Raw genomic sequence first — 23,074 nt, 5'->3', positions numbered from 1 at the left:
AACGTCTCCTGGTCCACCTGAGTCTGATGTGAGGTATGTTTCCCCAGGGTCTGTTTACAACTGTGATCCTCTGTCAGGAATCCACTTCATTTCCTGAGTTACTGATGGAAATGAACACTACCCTTTTACAGTCCCCTCAAACATAACACACATCTTACATTGAGACAGTAAGAACTGCCAATGCTGGAGTCAGAGATAATACAGTGTGGAGCTGGAGGAGCACAGCAGGCCAGGCAGCAGAGAAAAAGGGTCCCAACCCGAAACACCAGCTTTCCTGCTCCTCTGATGCTGCCTGGCCTGCTGTACTCATCCAGCTCTGCACTGTGTTATCTCTACACATTTTACATTCATTGTTTTACAAAGTGAAAACCACAGAGACAGGCACCTGACTGTACAAAGTCCTACTTCTGCATTCACTCCTTACCTTGGTGGGACGGGTTGGTTTTATAAAAAGACAGGCCATTTGGGACTCTCACAAATGTCGAATCTGCTAAGATCTTCCCTCACAGTAGTGATCACTATACTCAGTAGAGTGCCCACGGTAGCCCATATCGAATGATACAACAGTGTAAATGGGGAGAAGCAGTGACAGCCAAGCTTTAGGAACCTTGTTGTGACCAGAACAAAACTTCAGAACTACTTAAATGTACATGTCTATCTGAAGGGACTGAAAACTTCTTCAGTCTTCCCAGATTGTTGTAATGGTTATGAAAACAAAGTGCTGGAGAAACTCAGGAGGACTGGCAGCATCTGTGCAGAGAGAAACAGAGTTAAAATTACAGGACCCTTTTTCAGAACAGTTCTAAATGTTAACTCTGTTTTTGTCTCCACAGATGCCACCAGATCTACTGAGTTCCTCCAGCCCATTCTGTTTTTATTTCAGATTTCCAGTATTGTGCTTTAAGTTATAATGCCTTGTTCAGGGATTAGTCCAGTTAATCTTTCTGTACTTTTCTTTTGTGTTTCTGATGCACAAATCAGGACAGCAAAGTATTCTAAATACTGCCTGATTGAGGTTGTAGATAAATTGAATTTTCTGTCTATTCCCTTTTGAGACAGTTCCCTGCACTAAATTGTAATTGTTATGGATTTTGCACTTGTGCTGGGTCTGTCAATGACAAATGAGCTGTACCCCTGGAACGCATTTCACCCTACCCCAGGGAGATCAGGCATTTTACCCATCCAACATTTTCTACTTTGTAGCAGCAGACCCTCTGTCTATAAGTGGTCCCCTGATTCCACAAGGTCTGACCTTAGCCATGAGTCTGCTTCGTGAAAATCCCAATAAATTAAAGCTTCTTTGTTCTCTGGGGTGAATTGTGTGTGTGTTTTGGCCTAGTGTCAATTTTTGGTGAGTTGATACAATTTCCCACATGGAAAGCCATGTTGACTATCTCTAATCAGTTCTTGCCTTTCCACAAAACATGTAAATCCAATCCCTCGGATTCCCTCCAACACCACTGATGTCAGGCTTACTGGTCTGTAGTTCCCTGGCTTTTCTTTAACACGTTTCTTAAACAGTGGCATCATATTAGCCAACCTCCAGTCTTCTGGCACCTCACCTGTGGCTATCAATGATATAGATATCTCAGCTAGGGGCCTAGCAATCACTTCCCTACCTTCCCACAGAGTTTGATGGTACTCCTGATCAGGTTCTGGGGATTTATCCACCTTTATGTGTTTTAAGATGTCCAGCACCTCATCTTTGTAACACGGACAGTTTTCAAGATTTGCTATTTATTTCTGCACGTTCTACATCTTCCATACCCTTCTCCACAATGAACATTGATGCAAAGTGAGGCGGTGAGCATCTCCCCCATCTCCTGTGATTCCTTAGAAGGTGGCCTTGCTGATCTTTAAGGGATTTATTCTTTCCCTAATTATTCTTTTGTCCTTAAGGTATTTGTAGAATCCCTTTGTGTGTGGGATGAACTTCCAGAGGAAGTACTGGATGTGGGTTCAGTTACAATGTTTAAAAGACATTTAGAGAAGTACATGAGTAAGAAACACTAGGAGGAATATAGTATCAGAGATAATGGGAACTGCAGATGCTGGAGAATCCAAGATAATAAAATGTGAGGCTGGATGAACACAGCAGGCCAAGCAGCATCTCAGGAGCACAAAAGCTGACGTTTCGGGCCTAGACCCTTCATCAGAGAGGGGGATGGGGTGAGGGTTCTGGAATAAATAGGAAGAGAGGGGGAGGCGGACCGAAGATGGAGAGAAAAGAAGATAGGTGGAGAGAGTATAGGTGGGGAGGTAGGGAGGGGATAGGTCAGTCCAGGTAGGACGGACAGGTCAAGGAGGTGGGATGAGGTTAGTAGGTAGATGGGGGTGTGGCTTGGGGTGGGAGGAAGGGATGGGTGAGAGGAAGAACAGGTTAGAGAGGCAGAGACAGGTTGGACTGGTTTTGGGATGCAGTGGGTGGAGGGGAAGAGCTGGCCTGGTTGTGTGGTGCAGTGGGGGGAGGGGACGAACTGGGCTGGTTTAGGGATGCAGTTGGGAAGGGGAGATTTTGAAACTGGTGAAGTCCACATTGATACCATTAGGCTGCAGGGTTCCGAGGCGGAATATGAGTTGCTGTTCCTGCAACCTACGGGTGGCATCATTGTGGCACTGCAGGAGGCCCATGATGGACATGTCATCTAAAGAATGGGAGGGGGAGTGGAAATGGTTTGCGACTGGGAGGTGCAGTTGTTTGTTGCGAACTGAGCGGAGGTGTTCTGCAAAGCGGTCTCCAAGCCTCCGCTTGGTTTCCCCAATGTAGACGAAGCCACACCGGGTACAGTGGATGCAGTATACCACATTGGCAGATGTGCAGGTGAACCTCTGCTTAATGTGGAATGTCATCTTGGGGCCTGGGATAGGGGTGAGGGAGGAGGTGTGGGGGCAAGTGTAGCATTTCCTGCGGTTGCAGGGGAAGGTGCCGGGTGTGGCGGGGTTGGAGGGCAGTGTGGAGCGAACAAGGGAGTCACGGAGAGAGTGGTCTCTCCGGAAAGCAGACAGGGGTGGGGATGGAAAAATGTCTTGGGTGGTGGGGTCAGATTGTAGATGGCGGAAGTGTCGGAGGATGATGCGTTGTATCCGGAGGTTGGTGGGGTGGTGTGTGAGAATGAGGGGGATCCTCTTTGGGCGGTTGTGGCGGGGGCAGGGTGTGAGGGATGTGTTGTGGGAAATGCGGGAGACGCGGTCAAGGGCGTTCTCGATCACTGTGGGGGGAAAGTTGCGGTCCTTGAAGAACTTGGACATCTGGGATGTGCGGGAGTGTAATGTCTTATCGTGGGAGCAGATGCGGCGGAGGCGGAGGAATTGGGAATAGGGGATGGAATTTTTGCAGGAGGGTGGGTGGGAGGAGGTGTATTCTAGGTAGCTGTGGGAGTCGGTGGGCTTGAAATGGACATCAGTTACAAGCTGGTTGCGTGAGATGGAGACTGAGAGATCCAGGAAGGTGAGGGATGTGCTGGAGATGGCCCAGGTGAACTGAAGGTTGGGGTGGAAGGTGTTGGTGAAGTGGATGAACTGTTCGAGCTCCTCTGGGGAGCAAGAGGTGGCGCCGATACAGTCAATGTACTGGAGGAAGAGGTGGGGTTTGGGGCCTGTGTAGGTGCGGAAGAGGGACTGTTCCACGTAACCTACAAAGAGGCAGGCATTGCTGGGGCCCATGCGGGTGCCCATGGCCACCCCCTTAGTCTGTAGGAAGTGGGAGGAGTCAAAAGAGAAGTTGAGGATGAGGACGAGTTCGGCTAGGCGGATGAGGGTGTCGGTGGAGGGGGACTGGTCGGACCTGCGGGACAGGAAGAAGCGGAGGGCCTTGAGGCCATCTGCATGCGGAATGTAGTCCCTATACACCTGCATTCCGCATGCAGATGGTTTATTATTTAGGAGGAATATAGGCGAAGCACAGGCAGATAAGATTAGCTTAGTTTGGGATTACGGTTGGTGTGGACCTGTTGGACTTGAGTCTGTTCTGTGCTGTCTGACTCTATGAATTCAATTAAAAGGTAACCTAATAATGACCATGTGACCACTGTCAACTATCATTAAAAACCCATCCAGTTTATTAAAGTCCTTTAGGGCTGGAAATCAGCCATTCTTGCCTGATGGGGCCTGTGTGTAACTCCAGATCAACATCCCCTGTAAGCTATGTGAATACACAGCAGCTTAAAATTAAAACCCACACACGATCTGTCACCCTCTGCACATCCCATGAAGTCCAGCACTTCTAGAACCATTAGCGCTCACACTTCCACAACATTAGAATTGCAACATCTGATCAAATTTGGATCTTGAACAGGAACACGTCTAGTACAGGAAACAGCCAGAAGTCAGCTGAAAAGGGGGCTAGAGGCCATAATTCAGATGATCCCAGAGTGGGGTAGATGTACAATGAGCATGAGGATGAGGATGAACCGAGGCAGCAAGCAGGAGGTTCAGGAAGTAGGATTGCTGGCAAGAAGGACATAATGTAAACAGTGAGTTCATGTCATTAGTGGAATATTGTATAATGTTACAGTAGACCCCTGCAAGCTCTGAGTGAGCTGGAATGTACAGATAGAGATTGGGGCATTTACTCCAATAACACAGCTGAAATCATGCTTTTTTGGTGAGCGCTCTCTCCTTCGCATGATGCTTCTTCTGTGTTTTACAATGTCATAGGGTGAAAAATGCTATTCAAACTAGGCAGCATCTGTGGAGAAAGCAATGAAATCAACCTTTTCAGGTTGACTCCTGCAGTGTTAAATTTTCCAGTTCTGAAAACTTTCACATTCAATTTGAAAAAGTAACTCCTTTACTGGGTCCACAGATGCCAGAAGGTCTCTCAGGCAATTCTAGCACTTCGTTTTCATTTCAGGGGTTTCTAGCATCTGCAGTATTCTGTTTTCATTTTTGAATGTGGCTCTTGGTTTAAAACATTAGCAATGAGAGTTTACACTGAAATTCCTCAACATTTCTCAATCTTCGATTGAACTACACCAACACAAATAGCTGTCATATGACTTGCACATTAAATATGCAGAAAATGCAGCTACTGACAAATAGCTATGTGCGCTTACACCAAAGCAACCCAAGTATGAAAGACAAAAAATTGCCAATGACGACTAAAAATGGGGCAGCCTGTTCTCACATTTATAGTGAAGCAAATTAGCACCTTGGAACAGACCTACCCAAGGTCATACAAAGGCCCTGCAACCCATCATCCGAGACATTTTCATAAGGGGATGCCTAAGAACAGACAAATGACTGTAGTCTCATGAATGAAAGGATGTCGTCTCACTAAAGACGTAGCACCAGGTGAGTAAATCTTAGCTCATGAATCCATCAGTTAAACTCCCAAATAACTACAAAAAACAGGTGAAGATATTTTGTAGTAAGTGGCTTTTATCTTGCAGTGTTAAGAAATAAGCTCCAGTTAAATAATTATTTAGATAATCATAGAAGTAGGTTTCAACATATAACCAGAATGTATTACAAGCAGTAGGGGAAAAAGTACTTAAAGTCAAAAATGAGAGTTAATTAGCTTTAGGACATGCCTTATCTTACGTCCTGAACAAGAGAGATTCATCAAACTCATTAGTTATGAAGTACGAGCTGTAAAAGTAGCTATATAACTTTACACTTTATAAGTAATCTTATAACAGGAATTAATCTTCTAGCATTTCATATATAAATAAAATATTATATAAATAATTGGGATGGTGGGAAACATAAAAAGAATGACTAAGTTTGATAAAGGCAGCACACATAATACCATGAATTACAGAATTCTAACAACCTTTGGGGATAAAGTCTAGGACAGATCAGAAGGAGTATAACTCATAACTTTTCGAATGCAAGTTAATAGGATGCATAGAAGGATCCTAAGACCCAGAGATTACAATGTTTAGTAAACACCATAAGATCATGAGAACTGGGGGCTGTCCCTAGGAATGCCCATCATTGATTTGGTGCTCCATGGGATTGGGCGTTTGGAATAAGGGGAAAGGACAATGTGTTACAATAATCAAATACAATGTAGTCAATGCGTCAATAAAATTAGTCAATAAAAATGCTGTACTTTTTTGGAAATTCAGAGTGCTTCATTGATCTCCCAATTTGTTTTCACTGCCAGCAGCACGAGCCAGAGTGCCGATGGGAAGGTAAGGTGGTTTTTGTATTCTTCCTGTATAAAAACCTACCTCTTGCAGCAAGCAGCACTCTTTTTTCAGCTGCAGGTGTGTGGAGGGAACATGAGCCAGGATAAAACCGATAAATTTGGGCATTGGATAAACCCAAAACACTACACGTGTGGTGTCTCCCAACCATCCTCCTCCTCTAACCAAAAAAGACTGTGTGGAGGTTTGCTAAGGTAAGGCTTTTTTAAAATTCTTCTTCTGGAAATCTCAAGTAGAGGGAATGGAAGCTAGGGCAGTTGCATGGCCCTTTTGCAGGATGTGGGAGGTAAGGGTCACTGCTGGTGTCCCCTCTGACTTCACCTGCGAGAAGTGCACCCAACTCCAGCTCCTCACAGACCGCATGAGAGAACTGGAGCTGGATGAACTTCAGATCATTCAGGAGGCCGAGGGGGTGACAGAGGGGAGTTACAGGGAGGTGGTCACACCCAAGGTACAGGAAAAATGTAGCTGGGTGACTGTCAGGAAGGGGAAAGGGAATAGGCAGATAGTACAGGGATCCTCTGTGGCCGTTCCCCTCAATAGTAAGTATACCATTTTGGATACCGCAAAGGGGGATGCCCTTTCAGGGGAAGGCCATAATGGACAGGTATCTGGCCCTGTGGCACAGAAGGGAAGTGGGGAGAATAGGAATGAAATCGTAGTGGGGGATTCAATAGTAAGAGGCACAGACAGGCGGTTCTGTGGGTGCAAATGAGACAAATGGATGGTATGGTGCTTTCCAGGTGCCAGGGTCCACAATGCCTCGAATCGTGTCTTCAGGATCCTTAAAGGGGGAGGATGAGCAACCAGCAGTCATGGTACACATCGGTACCAAAGACATAAGTAGAAAAAAGACTGAGAATGTGAAAAACAAGCACAGGAAGTTATGTTGGAAGCTGAAGTCCAGGACAAACAGGGTAGTTCTCTGGATTACTACCAGTGCCACATGATAACGAGTTAAGAAATAGGGAGAGAGTGCAGCTAAACACTTGGCTACAGGGCTGGTGTAGGAGGGAGGGCTTCAATTATGTGGATAATTGGAGCACATTCTGGGGAAGGTGGAACCTGTACAGTAAGGACAGATTGCACCTTAACCAGAAGGGCACAAATATCCTGGGAGGGAGGTTTGCTACAGCTGTAGGGGATGGTTTAAACTAGTTTGGCAGGGGGTGGGGAACTGGATTTATGATTCAGATGATGAGGTATTCGCCCTTCCAACAGCTGCAACAGGGAGTGAGGCGATTTATAAAGAAATGCGGTCGATGGAACGTAATTGCAGACACCAGGGTGGTTTGAGGTGTGTATACTTCCATGCAAGTAGTATCAGAAATAAAGCGGATGAACTTAAAGCATGGGTCGGTACCTGGAACTACAATGTTGAGGCCGTTACAGAAACTTGGGTATCTCAGGGAGAGGAATGGATGTTGGAATTTCTGGGATTTAGATGCTTTAAAAGAAATAGGGAGGGTGGAAAAAGAGGTGGGGGAGTGGCATTGCTTGTCAGGGTGAATATAGCAGGTACTGAAAGGCAGTTCGAGAATGATATGTCTACAGAGTCAGTTTGGATTGAGGTCTGGAACAAAACACAGTCACTTCGTTAGTTTTTTTTTTAAAAACAGACCCCCAAACTGTTGCAGAAAGTGGAGTAGAAGATTGGGAGGCAGATACTGGAAAGGCGCAGAAGTCACAGGGTTGCAGTAATGGGTGACTTCTACTTTCCAGATATCGGCTGGAAACATTTTAGTTCTAATCATTTAGATAGAGCAGATTTTGTCCAGTGTGTTCAAAGATTCCTGACACAGTATGTAGATAGACCAACATGAGGAGAGACCACTTTGGATTTGGTGCTTGACAATGAACTGGGCCAACTGTTAGACCTGTTGGTAGGAGAGCATTTTGGCAGTAGTGATCATAACTCTGTTTCTTTCACAATAGTCATGCATAAAGGATAGGTGCATACAGCAGGATAAAGTTTATAATTACAATTCTGTTAGGCAGGAACTAGGTAACATAAATTGGGAACAGAAGCCGTCAAGGAAGTGCACCACAGAAATGTGGAGATTGTTTAAGGAATGCATACTGCACGTGCTCGATATGTTTGTCCCTAGCAGGCAGCGAAGATGCGGTCGAGTGAGAGAGCCATGGTTCTCGAGACACGTCAAACGACTGGTTAAGAGGAAGGAGGCTTATGTAAGGTTTAGGAAAAAAGGAACGGAAAAGGCTCTAGAGGGATATAAGTTAGCCAGAAAGGAGCTGAAGAAAGGGCTTAGGAGAGCTATAAGGGGGCATGAGGAAACCTTTGGCAGATAGCATCATGTGAGGAATAAGAGAACGACCAGAGGAAGGGTAGGGCTGATCAAGGATCGTAAAGGGAATTTGTACACAGAGCCTAAAGAGATAGGAGAGGTCCTTAATGAATACTTTTCTTCAGTATTCACAACTGAGAGGGACCTAGTTGCAGAGGAGGACGTTGTGAAATATGCAGGTAGGCTAGCGGAGGTTGACATTAGTAAAAGATGATGTGCTAGAAATTCTATGGAAGTTGAAGATACGAGTGCCCTGGGCCTGCCGGGATTTATCCAAGGATTGTATGGGAAGCGAGAGATCGCAGGGCCTTCGGCGATCATCTTTTTGTCCTCACTGTCCACGGGTATAGTGTCGGAAGATTGGAAAGAGGCAAACCACATTCCCTTGTTCAAAAAGAGGGAAAAAGGATGACCCTGGAAATTACAGACCAGTTAGCCTTATGTCAGTGGTGGGCAAATTACTGGAAAGGGCTCTGAGAGACGAGATTTATGATCACTTGGAAAGGCACAGTTTGATTTGAGAGTCAGCATGGATTTAAAACCTTACTGAATTCTTTGAAGAGGTGACTGAACACATGGATGAAGGTAGAGCAGTGGATGTGGTATACATAGATTTAAGTAAGGCATTTGACAAGGTTCCCCGTGGTTGCTCACGCAGAAGGTAAGGAGGCATGGATAGGGGGAAATGTAGCAGATTGGATTCAGAACTGGCTGACCCTTAGAAGACAAAAGGGTAGTAGTGGACAGAAAATATTCAATATGGTGCTCAGTTATGAGTGGTGTACCACAAGGATCTGTTCTGGGTCCTCTTCTATTTGTGATGTTTGTAAATGATTTTGATGAAGGAGCGGAAGGGTGAATTAGCAGGTTCGCAGTCAATACGAAGATGAATCATGTTGTGGACAGTGTGGAGGGCTGTTCTAGGTTACAAAGGGACATTGATAGGATGTAGACCTGGGCTGAGAAGTGGCAGATGGAGTTTAACCCTGAAAAGTGTGAGGTGACTCATTTTAGAACAACAAATTTGAAAGCGGAATACAGGGTTAACAGAAAGATTCTTGGCAGTGTGGAGGAACACAGGGATCTTGGGGTTCATGTTCACAGTTCCCTGAAAGCTGCCACCCAGGTGGGTTGAGTTGTTAAGGCATATGGTGTGTTAGCTTTCATTAATAGAGGGATCGAGTTCAAGAACTGTAAAGTTATGCTTCAGCTCTACAAAAACCTGGCTCGGCCACATCTGGAGTATTGAGTCCAGTTCTCATCATCTCGTTACAGAAAAGATGTTGAAGCTTCGGAAAAGGTGCAGGGGAGATTCACCAGGATGTTGCCTGGAATGGAGGGAAGGTCTTATGAGGAAAGGTTGAGTGAGCCAGGGCTTTTCTCTTTAGAATTATGAAGGATGAGAGATGACTTTTAGAGGTGTACAAAATGATCAGAGGTATAGATAAGAATAGACAGCCAGAGACTTTTTCCTAGGGTGGAGGTAGCTTTTACGAGGGGCCATAGTTTTAAAGTGAGTAGATGTAGATACAGGGGAGATATCAGAGGTAGGATATTAACTCAGAATGGTCGGGGTGTGGAATGCATTGTTGAGAGGGTAGTGGAGTCAGCCTCATTGGGGCATTTAAGCGGCTATTAGATAGGCATATGGATGACAGTATAAAGTAGTGGTGGAGGTTAGATAGACCTTAGGTGTCAGGTAAAAGTTCGACACATCATCTTGGGCCGAATGGCCTGTACTGTGCTATACTGTTCTATGTTCTAATTTGAGCAAGATTCTTTGGCCCTCTCCCTGTATCAACTGGTTTCTGCTTGAATAAACACCTTCCACTTGCCTGAATCCCACCTGCCTCCTGGGTTTTTGTCCCCGGGCAGGGAGTACGCTCCTGTAACTGTTAAAATAATCGAAAAGAACACTTTAAATAATATTAAGCATAATAAATCCACAGCAAAACATTACATATGACTACCACTAAATGGATGCTCTGGATTAAATCTGCCCAGTCACAGCATTTGGTCCAGACTTGGGGCAAGGTGTTGACTGTAACTGCCTTTTAGGCAATTAGGAGTGAGCAATTAATGCTGGCCTAGCCAGTGTTACACATGTCCCGCGAACAAAGAAGAAATATTCTGGAGCTCATAATAAGACAAATTTCAGTGACAAATCAGCCTTTCCAGTCTGTCATCCTTAAGTTTGACTGACTAGTACATGACCAAAGGAATCCAGGAGTTGGATTACATGTTTTTCGGATCCAAAAGGCTGAACTTATCTCAATCTGTAACATTACTGGTTGACAGCTGGTTGAGGGGTGTCTGGCTAATGGCATGTTGTGGTCAGACTGAATGTCTGGTAGTGAATTGAACATCTGTCTGCTTGTCTGTGTTCTCTTCCTGCTCCAGCTATAGCCTTATCACTTCCCACTCTGTCTCCTCATCAGCACACTTATGAGTAAGTTACACATTAAGTTTGTACTGTTTGCAAGTAACTAGAAAGATAGTGGATGTTTTGATAACAATCTTCCAAGTCTTTTGATTCTGGAAAAGTCTCAGAGGTTTGGGAAAATGCAAATATAAAACCCTTATCCAAAAAGGAGGTTTGGGGTGGGGGTGTGGTTAGTTAACAAAACAACGTCTGCAGGCCAGTTCGATTAGCATCAGTTATTGGAAATCAAATCAGTCAGTGTCTGTTATAAGGGTGAAATAGCACAGCATTCCGGAACAAACAATATAATCAAGCAGCGTTAACACTTGCTTCATGAAGGGGAAATCATGCATGACAAAATTTATTACAGTTGTTTAAGGTAACAAGCAGGATACATAAAGGAGTTATCAGAGATGTGATTATATTTACTTTTTAAAAGGCACAAAGGATGATGGTTGTGGTTGTTCGAGGTCAGTCATCTCAGCTCCAGGACATCTCTGTAGGAGTTGCTCAGGGTAGTGTCCTAGGCCAAACCATGTTCAGCTGCTTTATCGATAATGACTGCACAATGTACAGCACCATTCACAATGACTCAGACACTGAAGCAGTCCATGTCCAAATACAACAAGATCTGGACATTGCCATGAAAAGTGTCAAATTACATTTGCACTACACAATTGTCAGATAATAACGATCTCCAATAAGAGACGATCTAATCAACACCCCTTGACGTTCAATGACATCATCACTGAGTCCCCCACTACCAACATCCTAGGAGCTACCATTAACCAAATACAGAACTGGATTATCCATATAAATAGTGGCGACAAGAGCAAGGAGGAAGCTTGGAATCATTCAGCTAAGTAGTCAACTCTTGATTCCCAAAGCCAGGTCACCATCTAAAAGACACAGGTCAGGAGTCAGGAATTTTCCTCTAACAATACTCTATAAGCTTGACACCAGCATTGTTCAAAGCTTTCAAGTTTGAAAATCATAATCTAAGCAAGCATGGTCAGCATGGCTTCATGAAAGAGCAATCTCCTTACTAGGTTATTAGAGGTTTTCAAGGAAGGCCCAGCCAGCATGGATAGAGAGGAACCAGTAAATGTATTGTATTTGGATTTTGAAGGTGTTCAACAAGGTGTGTTACGAAATGTGACATCATAGGATAAAAGCACATGGTGTTGGAGATGGTTTATTGGCATGGATACAGAATTAGCTAATGGGCAAGAAACAGAGGGGGAATAAGGGGTTCTTTTTCAGGTTGGCAATGTGTGGTGAATGGGGTTCAACAGAGATCAGTGCTTACAATATCTAAACAATCCCTCTTCCAAGGCTACACTGGCTCTATCCCCTACCTCTTCCTTCGTTACATTGATGACTGTTTTGGCACTGCCTCGTGTTCCACAAGGAGCTCGAACAGGTCATCCACTTCACTAACACCTTTCATCCCAACCATAAGTTTACCTGGACCATCTCTGACACCTCTCTCTCCTCCCTGCACCTCACCCCACCTCTTTGACCTGTTGTCTCCTCACCCTATCTTCTCCTTTCTCCATCTTCTATCAGCCTCCCCCGTCTCCTCATTTATTTCGGAATCCCCTTCTCCTCCCTGATTTCTGAAGGAGGATCCCAACCCAAAACATCAAACTTTCCTGCTCCTCTGATGCTGCTTGGCCTGCTGTGTTCATCCAGCTTCACACCGTGTTATCTCAGATTCTCCAGCATCAGCAGTTCCTACTATCTGTTACAATATCGATCAATGGCTTGGAGAAAGAAAAAGTGAATGTACTGTAACCAAATTTGCAGATGGCACTAAAGTATGTGGAAAGGCAGGTTGTGAGGGGGATACAAACAGTTTGCAGAGAGATAGGTTAAGAAAGTTGGCAAATGCAATGTAATGTGGGAAAATTGCGAAGGGAGAATGAAGAATAAAGTATTATTTAAATGGCGAAAAACTGAAAGTTGTAGCACAAAGGGACTGGGGGTACTTGTTCATGAAATGCAGAAAACTATCATACATGCAACAAGTAATCAGGAAGGCTAACGCAATGTTGACCTTTATTTTAAGAGGGTTGCTTGCAATATCAGAGTTGGAAATCTTACTGCAACTATAGAAGATGCTGGTGAGACTACACCTGAAGTACTGACAGCAGTTTTGGTCCTCCATTAAGGTACCATTTCATTGGAGGCAGTTCATTTGGATGATCTCTGGTATGGAGGGATTGTTTTATGAGCAAAGGCTAAACAGGGTGAAATTTTACTTAGTTTTTGAGAGTGAGGGGTGATTTCATTGACAGGTATAAGGTTCTTACAGGATTTGACAGGGTTAGTGCTGAAAAGATGTTTCTTCTGCTGGGAGAGTCTCTGACCAGAAGGCATAGTATCAGAATAAGGGGCTGTCAATTTAAGACTTGAGGAGGAGGAGGAACTTCTTCTGAAAGGATCGAGTGTCTTTGGAACTCCTTGCCATGGAACACTGCACAGGCAGAGTCCCTGTATATTTAAGGCTGAGATAGATAGATTCTTGATCAAGGGAATCAACAGTTACAGGAATAGGGCATGAAAGTGGATGAGGAATGTCAGATCAGGGGGGTGAACAGGCAGGTGTTGCACCTACTGCAGTTACCCAGGAAAGTACCTTGAGAAGGGAACCAACTGAATTTCCTTCCTTTTTAGCTTTACTTTACATTGTCTGTTACCAAGTCCTCTCCTCCCCTTACCCCCAGTGGGACTATTCTTTCCAGTCTGGCAGTTAGACACATTGTTCTGCCATTCTCACATTCCGATCACTTAATCTGAGCTATCAACACACCCAGTTTCCCCCTCCCCACCCAGCCATGACAATTGCCCCCTCCACACCACCAGCTCTGAAGAGTCAACTAGATTCAAAATGCTAGCTTCCCTTCTCCATAGATGCTGCCATACCTGCAGTGATCTCCAATGTGTTGTTTTTAGAACATCTTTTCAGTCTATTATTTAGCATTCTTGTTTCAGAAAGTTCAAGAAACACAAAAGGATCATTGCAGTTAAATATTATGCAAACCATTTACACATTCAGATGATGTGTGGGCTCCTTTACAATTTTTCCATATTCATGAATACATGATTGAAGCAGGAATGCTTATTCAATTTCTAGATATCAGTTCTTTGGACTGTTTCTGTTGCTGTGTAATTTAAAAAAGTATATAAACTGATATACAATGGATTCAGGATAGCAAACATGTCAAGTTGTTAGAGTCAATAGTCTTCCTTCCAGCTCAATCCTGCAATCCATCTTGTCACTGCCTGTAACATGGAAACTAGCACACCGTAAACTATCAGCTGAGTCAACCTTCTCATTTCATTAACACCAGAGTTTAAAACACTCCTGTGCATGGGGAACATAAATAAAAATTATTCTTGAATCTCATGAAACGTAGAGAAACTTTGAAGGGTCAATATATATGAGTCATTTGTAGAGTCGACATAGCTTCTGCTATGGCCCATTCAGGTCAATGGTGACCAATGTAGACCTATCTGCAATCTTGAACTTTTCTAAATTTATGTTTTAGCTCGTTACTTCTCCTTTGCTTTTAAGAGGAGCAGCATTACATCGGTCCTTATTTTGACATTTAAAGTTACATTGATTTAACACCAAATGTGACTGTGCTTTAATTTGGTGAAGTAACTCAGCAATTATGTAATCAGTCGTAATATTAACAACTGTGGACTTGTATGTCTGAACACAACTGGTTTGCATTTTCTAATGGTCAGACAGTCATTTCTGAAATGCAGATGAGTTACAGACAGGGACCTCGTGGAATCCCCATTGTGACAGACTCGGACAAATTGTTGGGAAATTGAAGATTCAATTGGACAATTCTCCTACACTTGGAATCCTCTGAAAGTAGGCATTTAAAAATCAGAACTGGAGGGAATAGTTACTTGGAAGTCAGACTTGGTCTAACTTCTGAGTAACTATTCAACTGATCCCCCTCCCCCAAAACACCACAGCTCCTCCATAAACACCCCGCCATCAAGATACCCCTCAACTCCAACATCCTAAACTAGCACACTGTCCAACCTAGATCCTGACAATCTCCATCTCTAAATGTAACATCCGCCTTCTGTAGTCAGAATCCAATTCACACTCTTCCTCACTGTGGATTTCAGCGGTCTTCCTGGCTCATGATACAGCATCCGATGATTCCCATTTCCGCTGCCAAACCTAATATCTCCCACCGATCACAAATTGCAATAAACAGTTAATTACTTACCCAACAATGTTATGCATGGACACCCCAACTCCGAGACAATTAAATCCCTTATCTTAAGCTCCCACTTAGTTTACATACTTTTTGACAGCAAAGTTCACAAGAATGATCACAGGAAGGTCTGTCTTGTCACTATGAAGAGCAATTGAGCACACGTTGTCTGTACTCAGTGAGGGATATCTCATTGAAACTTGCAAAATACTAAGGCCTGGATAGACTGAACGTGGAAAAGATATTTCCACTAGTAGGAAGGACCCAGGGGCACAGTCTCAGACTGAAGGGACGACCCTTTAGAACTAGAGGAATTTCTTCAGCTAAAGCTAGAGAACTCACTGCCACAAAAGACTGTGGATACCAAGTCTTTGAGTGTCTTTAAGTCAGGGATAGGTTCTTGATTAGTAAGGAGTTCAAGGGTTACAGGGAAAAGGCAGGAGAATAGGTCTGAGAAATATATCAGCTATGATGAATGATGGAACAGACCTGATGGGCCAAATTGTGCTCCTCTAACTTGTGGTCTTGTATGTCATCAGGAAAATTTTAGAAGCTATTATTAAAAATGTCATAACAGTGCAGCTGGATAATTTCAAAGTAATCAGTGTCAAATGGTGTTACCAATGGAAAATCATCTTTAAATAATTTATTAGAGATCTTTGAAGAACTAAGTTGTGCTGTGGATAAAGGGGATGTACTGTCTTTGGATTTCCATAGGATATTTGATAATATGGTACCATAAAAGGTTATTGCAGGAATTATAAACCTTATGTTGAATGTAACATATTGGCACAGATAGATGATGGGCTGGCTTACAGGAAGCAGAGAGTAGGAGGAAATGCCTGGCAGGGTGTCATGAGTGGTGTTCCACAAGAGTCAATGTTGGGGTCTCAACTCTACAGCTTAACGAAATGATTTGGATGCAGGGACCAAAGATATGGTGACTAAGTTTGCTGATGACTCAAAGATTGGTAGGAAAATGAGTTATGACGACATTAGGAACCTACAAAGGGATAAATAAAGGTTCAATGGGCAAAGATCTGGCAAATGGTGTATAATGTGGGAAAGTCTGAAGACTTCAATTTGGCAGAAAGAATGAAACAAAAGCATGGTCAGAATTTGTACAGTATTGAGATGTAGAGATATCTGATGTCTTAGTGCATGAATCAAAGTTAGAATGTAGGTGCAGCAAGTAAATCAGGAAAACTAACAGGATGTTAGCCGCTGAGCTTTTCCAGTAACTTTTTGTTTTTGTTCCTGATTTACAGCATCCGCAGTTCTTTTGGTTTTTATTTAGTATTTAACAGGATGTTATGTTTTATTGCCAGGAGAATTGAATTGTATTTTAACACAAGCCGCCTGACTGGTAAAGTGGATGAACCTAGGTCATTGATCAGAACATGGGAACACGATATTGCTGCAGTGAAGCACAGTGACATTCTCAGCACCAGGCACCCCAGTATGATTCTGCCCTTGAGGAGAATGTGCAAACTCCACACAGTCACCCAAGTCTGTGTGGGTTTCCTCCCACAGTCCAAAGATGTGCCAGTTATGTGGCTTATTGGAGTGGATTGAAGTGAGTGAGAGAAGGCTGGTCATCGTCGCTTTGCTGCAAGTTGGTGTTCATATATCCTGATGGCAAGTTTCCTGTCAGTCTGCCCTATGTAGTGCTGCTCGCAGTTGCTGCCTGGTATTTTGTATATCACTTTTGTTTCAATACATTCTTACAGAGAAGGACATCAGTTTAACTGGGACAAAGTCACAGTACTAGGACAAGCAAGACAGACATGCAGAATTATTCCTGGTTTTCAATGACCAATGTGATAAACATGTTGAAATAGACCCCAGCCACAAGACTGCCTGCCACAACAGACCAGACCATATACATTTACAGCGGGGCAGAACAACACTGCTTCAATGGAGGCTAGACAGCACTGACAATGTCACCCAGAAGGGAGACAAAATGTTCGCATGAAAACCAGTCAGCTGTGCATTTCTTAACAGGTGAACAAAGTAAATTATTGTTCAGGAACAGGCCCTTCAGCCCTCCAAGCCTGCACCAACCGGTCATATGAAATCACAAAATGCAAGATGTTCTTGCTTTAGAAATAAAACAGTATCATACAAAATACCATTTGGTGGCCAGGTCAACAAAGTCATTTAACAGAAATTCTGCAATTTGGGGAAATGTGGTGAAATAGGTTGGCTAGCTCATTTTGGTTCCCTCACAATCTGACCAAGCCCAAAGTGTCTAAGAATAATCTTGCATTTTTATAATCAATGTTGCGTTTTAAAAATGAAGTACATAGTTAATCTAGAAAAAAAAGCTGTCGAATAGGTAATTCAAACATTAACCTGAACATTACCTTTGCAAATTCAACCTGGCGACAGGTAACAAATTATTGTGCAAAACAGAAACACTTATTTAATGTTGCACAACTTTATTAGAATACTCTGGCTATTCTGTACAAATTGAAAACAGCATTTTAAGGTACATTACAACTGTGTAGAACAAGGTAAGGCTGGAGCACTCTATGCCTGGACGCAGTGCTGTGTGTGCTGGACACTCAATTAATAAAAATAAAAAAAAATAAAAATAGATCTGTGTTAAAGATTTTACTTCCACAGGAAACTGGCAATGACTCTCACAGCATCTTAATGTGCATCTTTTCTGGAGATGAAGTGGCTGCAACTGGAAATAGTATGCCCAGGTAATAAGTTTTTTTTCGACGTGCTGGTTAGTAAGTTGTGTAACTGTAATAAATAAGTTTGTAGCCACAACATTTCAGAGCAGCCTCTCGGTACACATTTCTGTTAACAATTACTATATTGGAGTAAAACAGCAATGATGACCACAGTGCAGTCACATTGGGTCAGAAATTAAGCTTCTGAAATGCATTTAAATATAATTCTTCATGGCAAAGGAAATGCTTAACTATAAACTAAATGGCTGCTCACAAACATTGGGCAGCACAGGAAAGATGCACCTCAGAAGTCCATGAACATCACTACTGACTCACTGAGCAATGCTGCCCCTATTTGCAAGTGACAAGCGTGTAACACTCACTATATTTCAAAATACCAGTGTTTAGGCTGCAGAGTGCATGCTTGCTTTACCTTACAGTCTTAAACCCTTTTGTATTTTTGAAGTAGAGATTTTTGTAATTTTTCCACTGTAAAAGTAAGCCAAAAGTAGGAAAAAGAAAATCTGAAGTTAAAGAGCAACCCATGCATTTTAAAACATAGTGTTTAGCTTAATAAGATTGTGCTGCAGTAGGGGAAGGGTGGGGGAATCACCTCAACTGCACAAGAGTATTTTAGATACACTTTAGCACATGGCATCAGTCTCTAGGCAGTGGTGTTTTCTTGGTACCACGCTTCTATTGTTGCTTGCATTCAGCAGGCTGGTTGGATTCTTTCTGGAAGAGAGAGAAAATATAATTAGTGAAAGGCTCTTATCTGTATGGATATTATTTGCAGTTCCAGCACATACTATCCGGACACTCTGAATAAGGTAAGAGTCCCATCAAAGAAAGCACTCAGGAAAGGTTAGAAGCATTAGGATAGACTAGCCATTTGGCTATTAGTAATGATACATGTTAGCATGCCAAATGGAAAGCAGAGAAGGGAGGTTCAATACTTGGAGCTCTTCATAAACCATCCTGTTGTAAAGCCAAATCCAGTGGTGCGAAATGCCAAATTAATTCTTGATGGTTACTTTTATTTACCAATAAATTGAATACTCCTGATAATTTAACTTTGTTCAAGTTAAGATTCCACTTCTTTTCAAAAAGATGAGCGTTAGGAAAACAGGGCTTATTTCTGTAGAGTTTTTGCAATTCTTAAGTCTGATGAAATCCCTCAAATATTGGACAGCATCTCATTCATGGATTATCTCTTCATTCAAAACTCACTTGCCTATGCTCAAACTCAGGATCTGCTCAATAACTCACTCAGTTTCTTTCAATCCCAAGTGAATAATGATCCCAGTCTAAGGTGGTGTTTGCAAGGAATATTGAGCGCACTGCTATTAAATTAAATTTTCACTTATTTTGGAGATGTCGTGATACCTCTAGGGCAGGTGGAACCTGAACCAAAACATTTCTGCCCTGGAGACAGGGACACTACCATTAAGCAAGAAACCCTTGCATTTCTATTGAGGAGGTAGACAACCATCCAAAACTGCAGAAATTGTACTAAATTGAAGAGGGAGGGATCCCAATCTCAGCCATTAAAAGTATTGCTGTGTTGTAGAAATGCAACAGTAATGTTTCATTGTATAAGGCACTTCATGCATAATTTTTATTTACATTGTGCCTTTGCAGTAAAAACTTCGTACAAAGGAGTCTTAGAATTGGTGGATACTGGATATTAAGCCAAATAAATTTGGGAGAAGGGCAAAAATGAAAAGTTGTACGTTTTAACATGGGTCTTATGGGGGGGGGGGGGGGTGGGAAGAAGGGGCAGGAGGAGAAGAGGAGAAGAATGGGGCAATAGGAATGCAGAAGACACCATGGAGAATTCTACAGTTCCAGGTATTTCAAGGCAACACCAATAACAGTGGCAGTGGAAGTAGCTGAACATGGCAGAGTTCAAGGAATAGAAGACTTAGAAGCTGGAAGGGTTGGAGAAGGAAATGTGCCATATACACTAGGCAATGAAGGAACTGAATTGGAAGGTTAGAGATCTTATGATGTTCAAAGACTGGTGTCGGTTTACAAAAAATGGAAGTGATAGGTAAGTTGAACTTGTATCGGATAAGACATTTGAGTTTTGGATTAGAGTGTTAAAATTACGGCAGATAGAAGACAGACTAGCCAGTACTATATTGGAGTATCCAAGATAACAAAGTGTGAAGCCGGATGAACACAGCAGGCCAAGCAGCATCTCAGGAGCACAAAAGCTGACGTTTCTGGCCTAGACCCTCTGATGAAGGGTCTAGGCCCGAAACGTCAGCTTTTGTGCTCCCGAGATGCTGCTTGGCCTGCTGTGTTCATCCGGCTTCACACTTTGTTATCTTGGATTCTCCAGCATCTGCAGTTCCCATTATCACTATATTGGAGTAGCTGAGTTCGGTAGCAAAATAGAAATGACAGAAGGGGTACAGCAGTAAATAGGCTGCTGCAGTGACGAGCTAGAATTAGATATTAGTGACTTAGAATTACTTTTTCTTGTGATGCTTTGCAGTTGGGTAAAGTGCAGTGAATAAACATGGTCTCGTTCAGCCAGAGATGTGAATGGAATCAGTAACAAAGATAGAAGTTTGGGTCTTGCCAATGCTTAGCTGGAGATAACTGCTTCTCATCCAATGTCTGATGTTAGATAAATTATCCCACAATGGAATGGTTAAGAAAAATAATGGAGTGGCAGAAATGAACACTGTCAACATGTGTTTTAGCTGATCCCAAATTGCGTGTAGATGACACAACTGGGCTAAAGATCGATCCATTGGGAACAACAACAACAACAAAGAGTAGAAGGGATGACGGCAGTGGGGATGAGTTTCAGTTAAGACTGGATTAATACAGTGGAACAAAACTAGAGCGGACCCCTTGACATCAAAAGGGAGATACTGAAGTATGCATTGTTTGCATTAGGTTATTAAAGTGCCCATTTAGAAATCAAGTTTACATCATGTTAGACAAAAGACACTCAATTGCCCTTACAATTCATGAAAAAAGTGACAGTGCAGAGAAAATGATTTGGATACAATTAAATCTTGGGTTAATTATGGTTTAAAATAGCCAATCATGTGGCTCAGATAATAGGCCTGGTCTTATATAATTCTGAAAGAAAATCGCATTTGAAATTGAGGTTGTGAAATGGAATGAAGTGTCAATCTTCAATAAGAGAAGATATGAACTGTCTATCAATGAAGCTTCAATAACCATGCCACCAGGCAAAATATTGCCACTCTGGATGTAGACGATGAACCCTTACTGAAAGAGTAGAGAAATTTGGTTTTTTTTCCCCATGACCAGAGATTAGCAATGGCTGTTTAGAGCAAATTTTGCGTTATTCATCTGCATTTTCCATAGAACCTACAGGATTGGGTAAAGGGAAAAATGAGTACAAGAATCTGCTTCTATAAAAGAAGTTGTTACTCTACTTTCATCCAGTTCTTACTCTGAAGTGGAACTGACAGCTAATGATCTAATACTTGATCTATAGTTGTTTTTAAAAACCTGTTAAGATTTTATAAATTTAGTTTAACCCAAGTTGGAACTTTGCAACAAAGACCTCTCTTGCAGCATTCACTCAAAAACAAGGGCTAACCTTCACAATGTGACAACTTATGAGTGGTGTGACATATGAGTACTTCTATTTGATAGTAACAAAAGAACTAGGAGCAGTAGGAGGCCATCTGGCCCCTCAAGCCTTCCCCGCCATTTAATAAGATCATGGCTGATCTTTGAGACTCAGCTCTACTTACCCGCTGACTCACCATAACAGAGATTGGAGATTTTCTGATATCTTTGACATACAAACATTAAAAGTCCCAGTAAATTCAACATAAAATGTAATACAATTGATACGTTCATGTGTGGAATGAACTTCCTCAGGAAGTGGTGGATGCAGTAACAACTGCAAATGTTTAAAAGATATTTGAATATGTACATGGAATAGAAAAGGCTTGGTAGGATGAGCCAGAAGCAGGCAAGTGGGATTAATTTAGTTTAGGATTATGTTTAGTACGGACTGATCGGACCAAAGTGAATTCCCGTGCTGTATGGTTCTATCACTGATTCCTGATCATAAGATTTGTCCTCATCTCATTCCTCATTTATCAGAGAATTCTTAATATGATGGAAATAAATGCAAAAGGAGAAGCCAAATTGCCAATAGTCTGGCAGAATTAATTTGATTGAGCATTTTTGAATATTGCAGAAGATGACCTTCAAGGGATTAAGCCTCATTGTGACTGGGAAATAGTGGGTACTGACCTTGCAACCTAAAGTCAGATGTCAAATTCCACTCTGAAGATTGAGAACATGAATTCACTTAATAGAACTGGTCATTTATATTCAGAAAAATTGATGGGCATTGCAAAATTTAACTTGCACAATGTTCTTTATTCTACTCCTACTCAAGCTAATTTACACCTAATTAGAGACCCATGATGCCTTAACAACTAAGCAAGCCACTTAAACAGAACAGAATCAGAGAGTAATGACTGAGACATCAAATGTGGGGAAATACAAGTTCTCCTCATCAGTGGCTGGAGACGGGTGGCCAATTGAATCCATTATCCCACAGATGAGTTGTACTTACTAATTAATTTTCTTGTTGTCCCACCATCCCTCAGTATAACCTATCCTATCAGCAAGAAAGACTAGTCAAAAGTTAAGTCAGAATGACATATTCAAACGACTATGGTCTCTGAACTTTTCAGCATCTACTTTGAATCCAGTTAAGACTCGGGTTAAAAGATCAGGGAAATTATTGTAATTACTACTGAATGCATCGTGATTTGTTGAATCATTACTTTGCAATGATGAATGTTTCCTTCAAGACACATTCAGAAAGTCACCAATCTAACAGACTTGTATATGTAGTAGAAATGATGAGTGCTTTGCTGTCAATAGGTACACCTCATTCTGTGCTATGTGGACAAACTAAGGGTAGACATAGGTAACCCAAAAACTGGGCATTCAAGAAACAAGAGATCTATACATCAAGAACCTGGCAGACCAAAGGTGATTATGATGGGGAATAAAGCAATTGTGCCAGGCACTGTCTAACATTTCTCATGAGCAGCAAACCTTGTAATGCAACTAGACATTTAGCTTTGGCAAGATAAGTCTACATAATTATCCTCATTCCCAAGTATGATAATGGCCTGGGTACAAATGCAAGAGAAAAGATCAAAATATTAAAAATGTCCAGAGTCAAAAGTGTCATGGGTACACTCATTATTCTGAAATTTATAAAGACATCAGCATCCAG

General features: G+C 42.3%; 2 protein-coding genes across 8 annotated transcripts in view; both read right to left on the bottom strand.

Moving 5' to 3' along the window:
* nup160 (nucleoporin 160) overlaps positions 1–6,260 on the bottom strand; it is a 176,302-nt gene extending 170,042 nt beyond the window's left edge. The window contains exons 1-2 of the mRNA XM_048545757.2: positions 6,177–6,260; positions 5,166–5,223 (exon numbers count right to left, since the gene is read on the bottom strand). Of these exons, the coding sequence (XP_048401714.2) occupies positions 5,166–5,223; positions 6,177–6,260 (142 nt within the window). The remainder of the gene's footprint in view (positions 1–5,165; positions 5,224–6,176) is intronic.
* An 11,287-nt stretch (positions 6,261–17,547) lies between these two features.
* The window catches only part of nap1l4b (nucleosome assembly protein 1-like 4b), a 105,236-nt gene continuing 99,709 nt past the window's right edge, over positions 17,548–23,074 (bottom strand). For 5 of the 7 annotated variants that reach the window (XM_059651922.1, XM_059651927.1, XM_059651921.1 and 2 more), the window contains one exon: positions 17,548–18,542. In XM_059651922.1, the coding sequence (XP_059507905.1) occupies positions 18,456–18,542 (87 nt within the window). In that variant the 3' untranslated portion in view covers positions 17,548–18,455. Of the gene's footprint in view, positions 18,547–23,074 lie in introns of all 7 variants that reach the window. The other 2 variants (XM_059651926.1, XM_059651924.1) reach the window with 1 other exon arrangement.

The sequence above is a fragment of the Stegostoma tigrinum genome, chromosome 17 (assembly GCF_030684315.1).
Source record: "Stegostoma tigrinum isolate sSteTig4 chromosome 17, sSteTig4.hap1, whole genome shotgun sequence".
Classification (NCBI taxonomy): Eukaryota; Metazoa; Chordata; class Chondrichthyes; order Orectolobiformes; family Stegostomatidae; genus Stegostoma; species Stegostoma tigrinum.
Note: the sequence above shows the minus strand (reverse complement) of the source record. Positions and strands in the feature narration are given on the sequence as shown.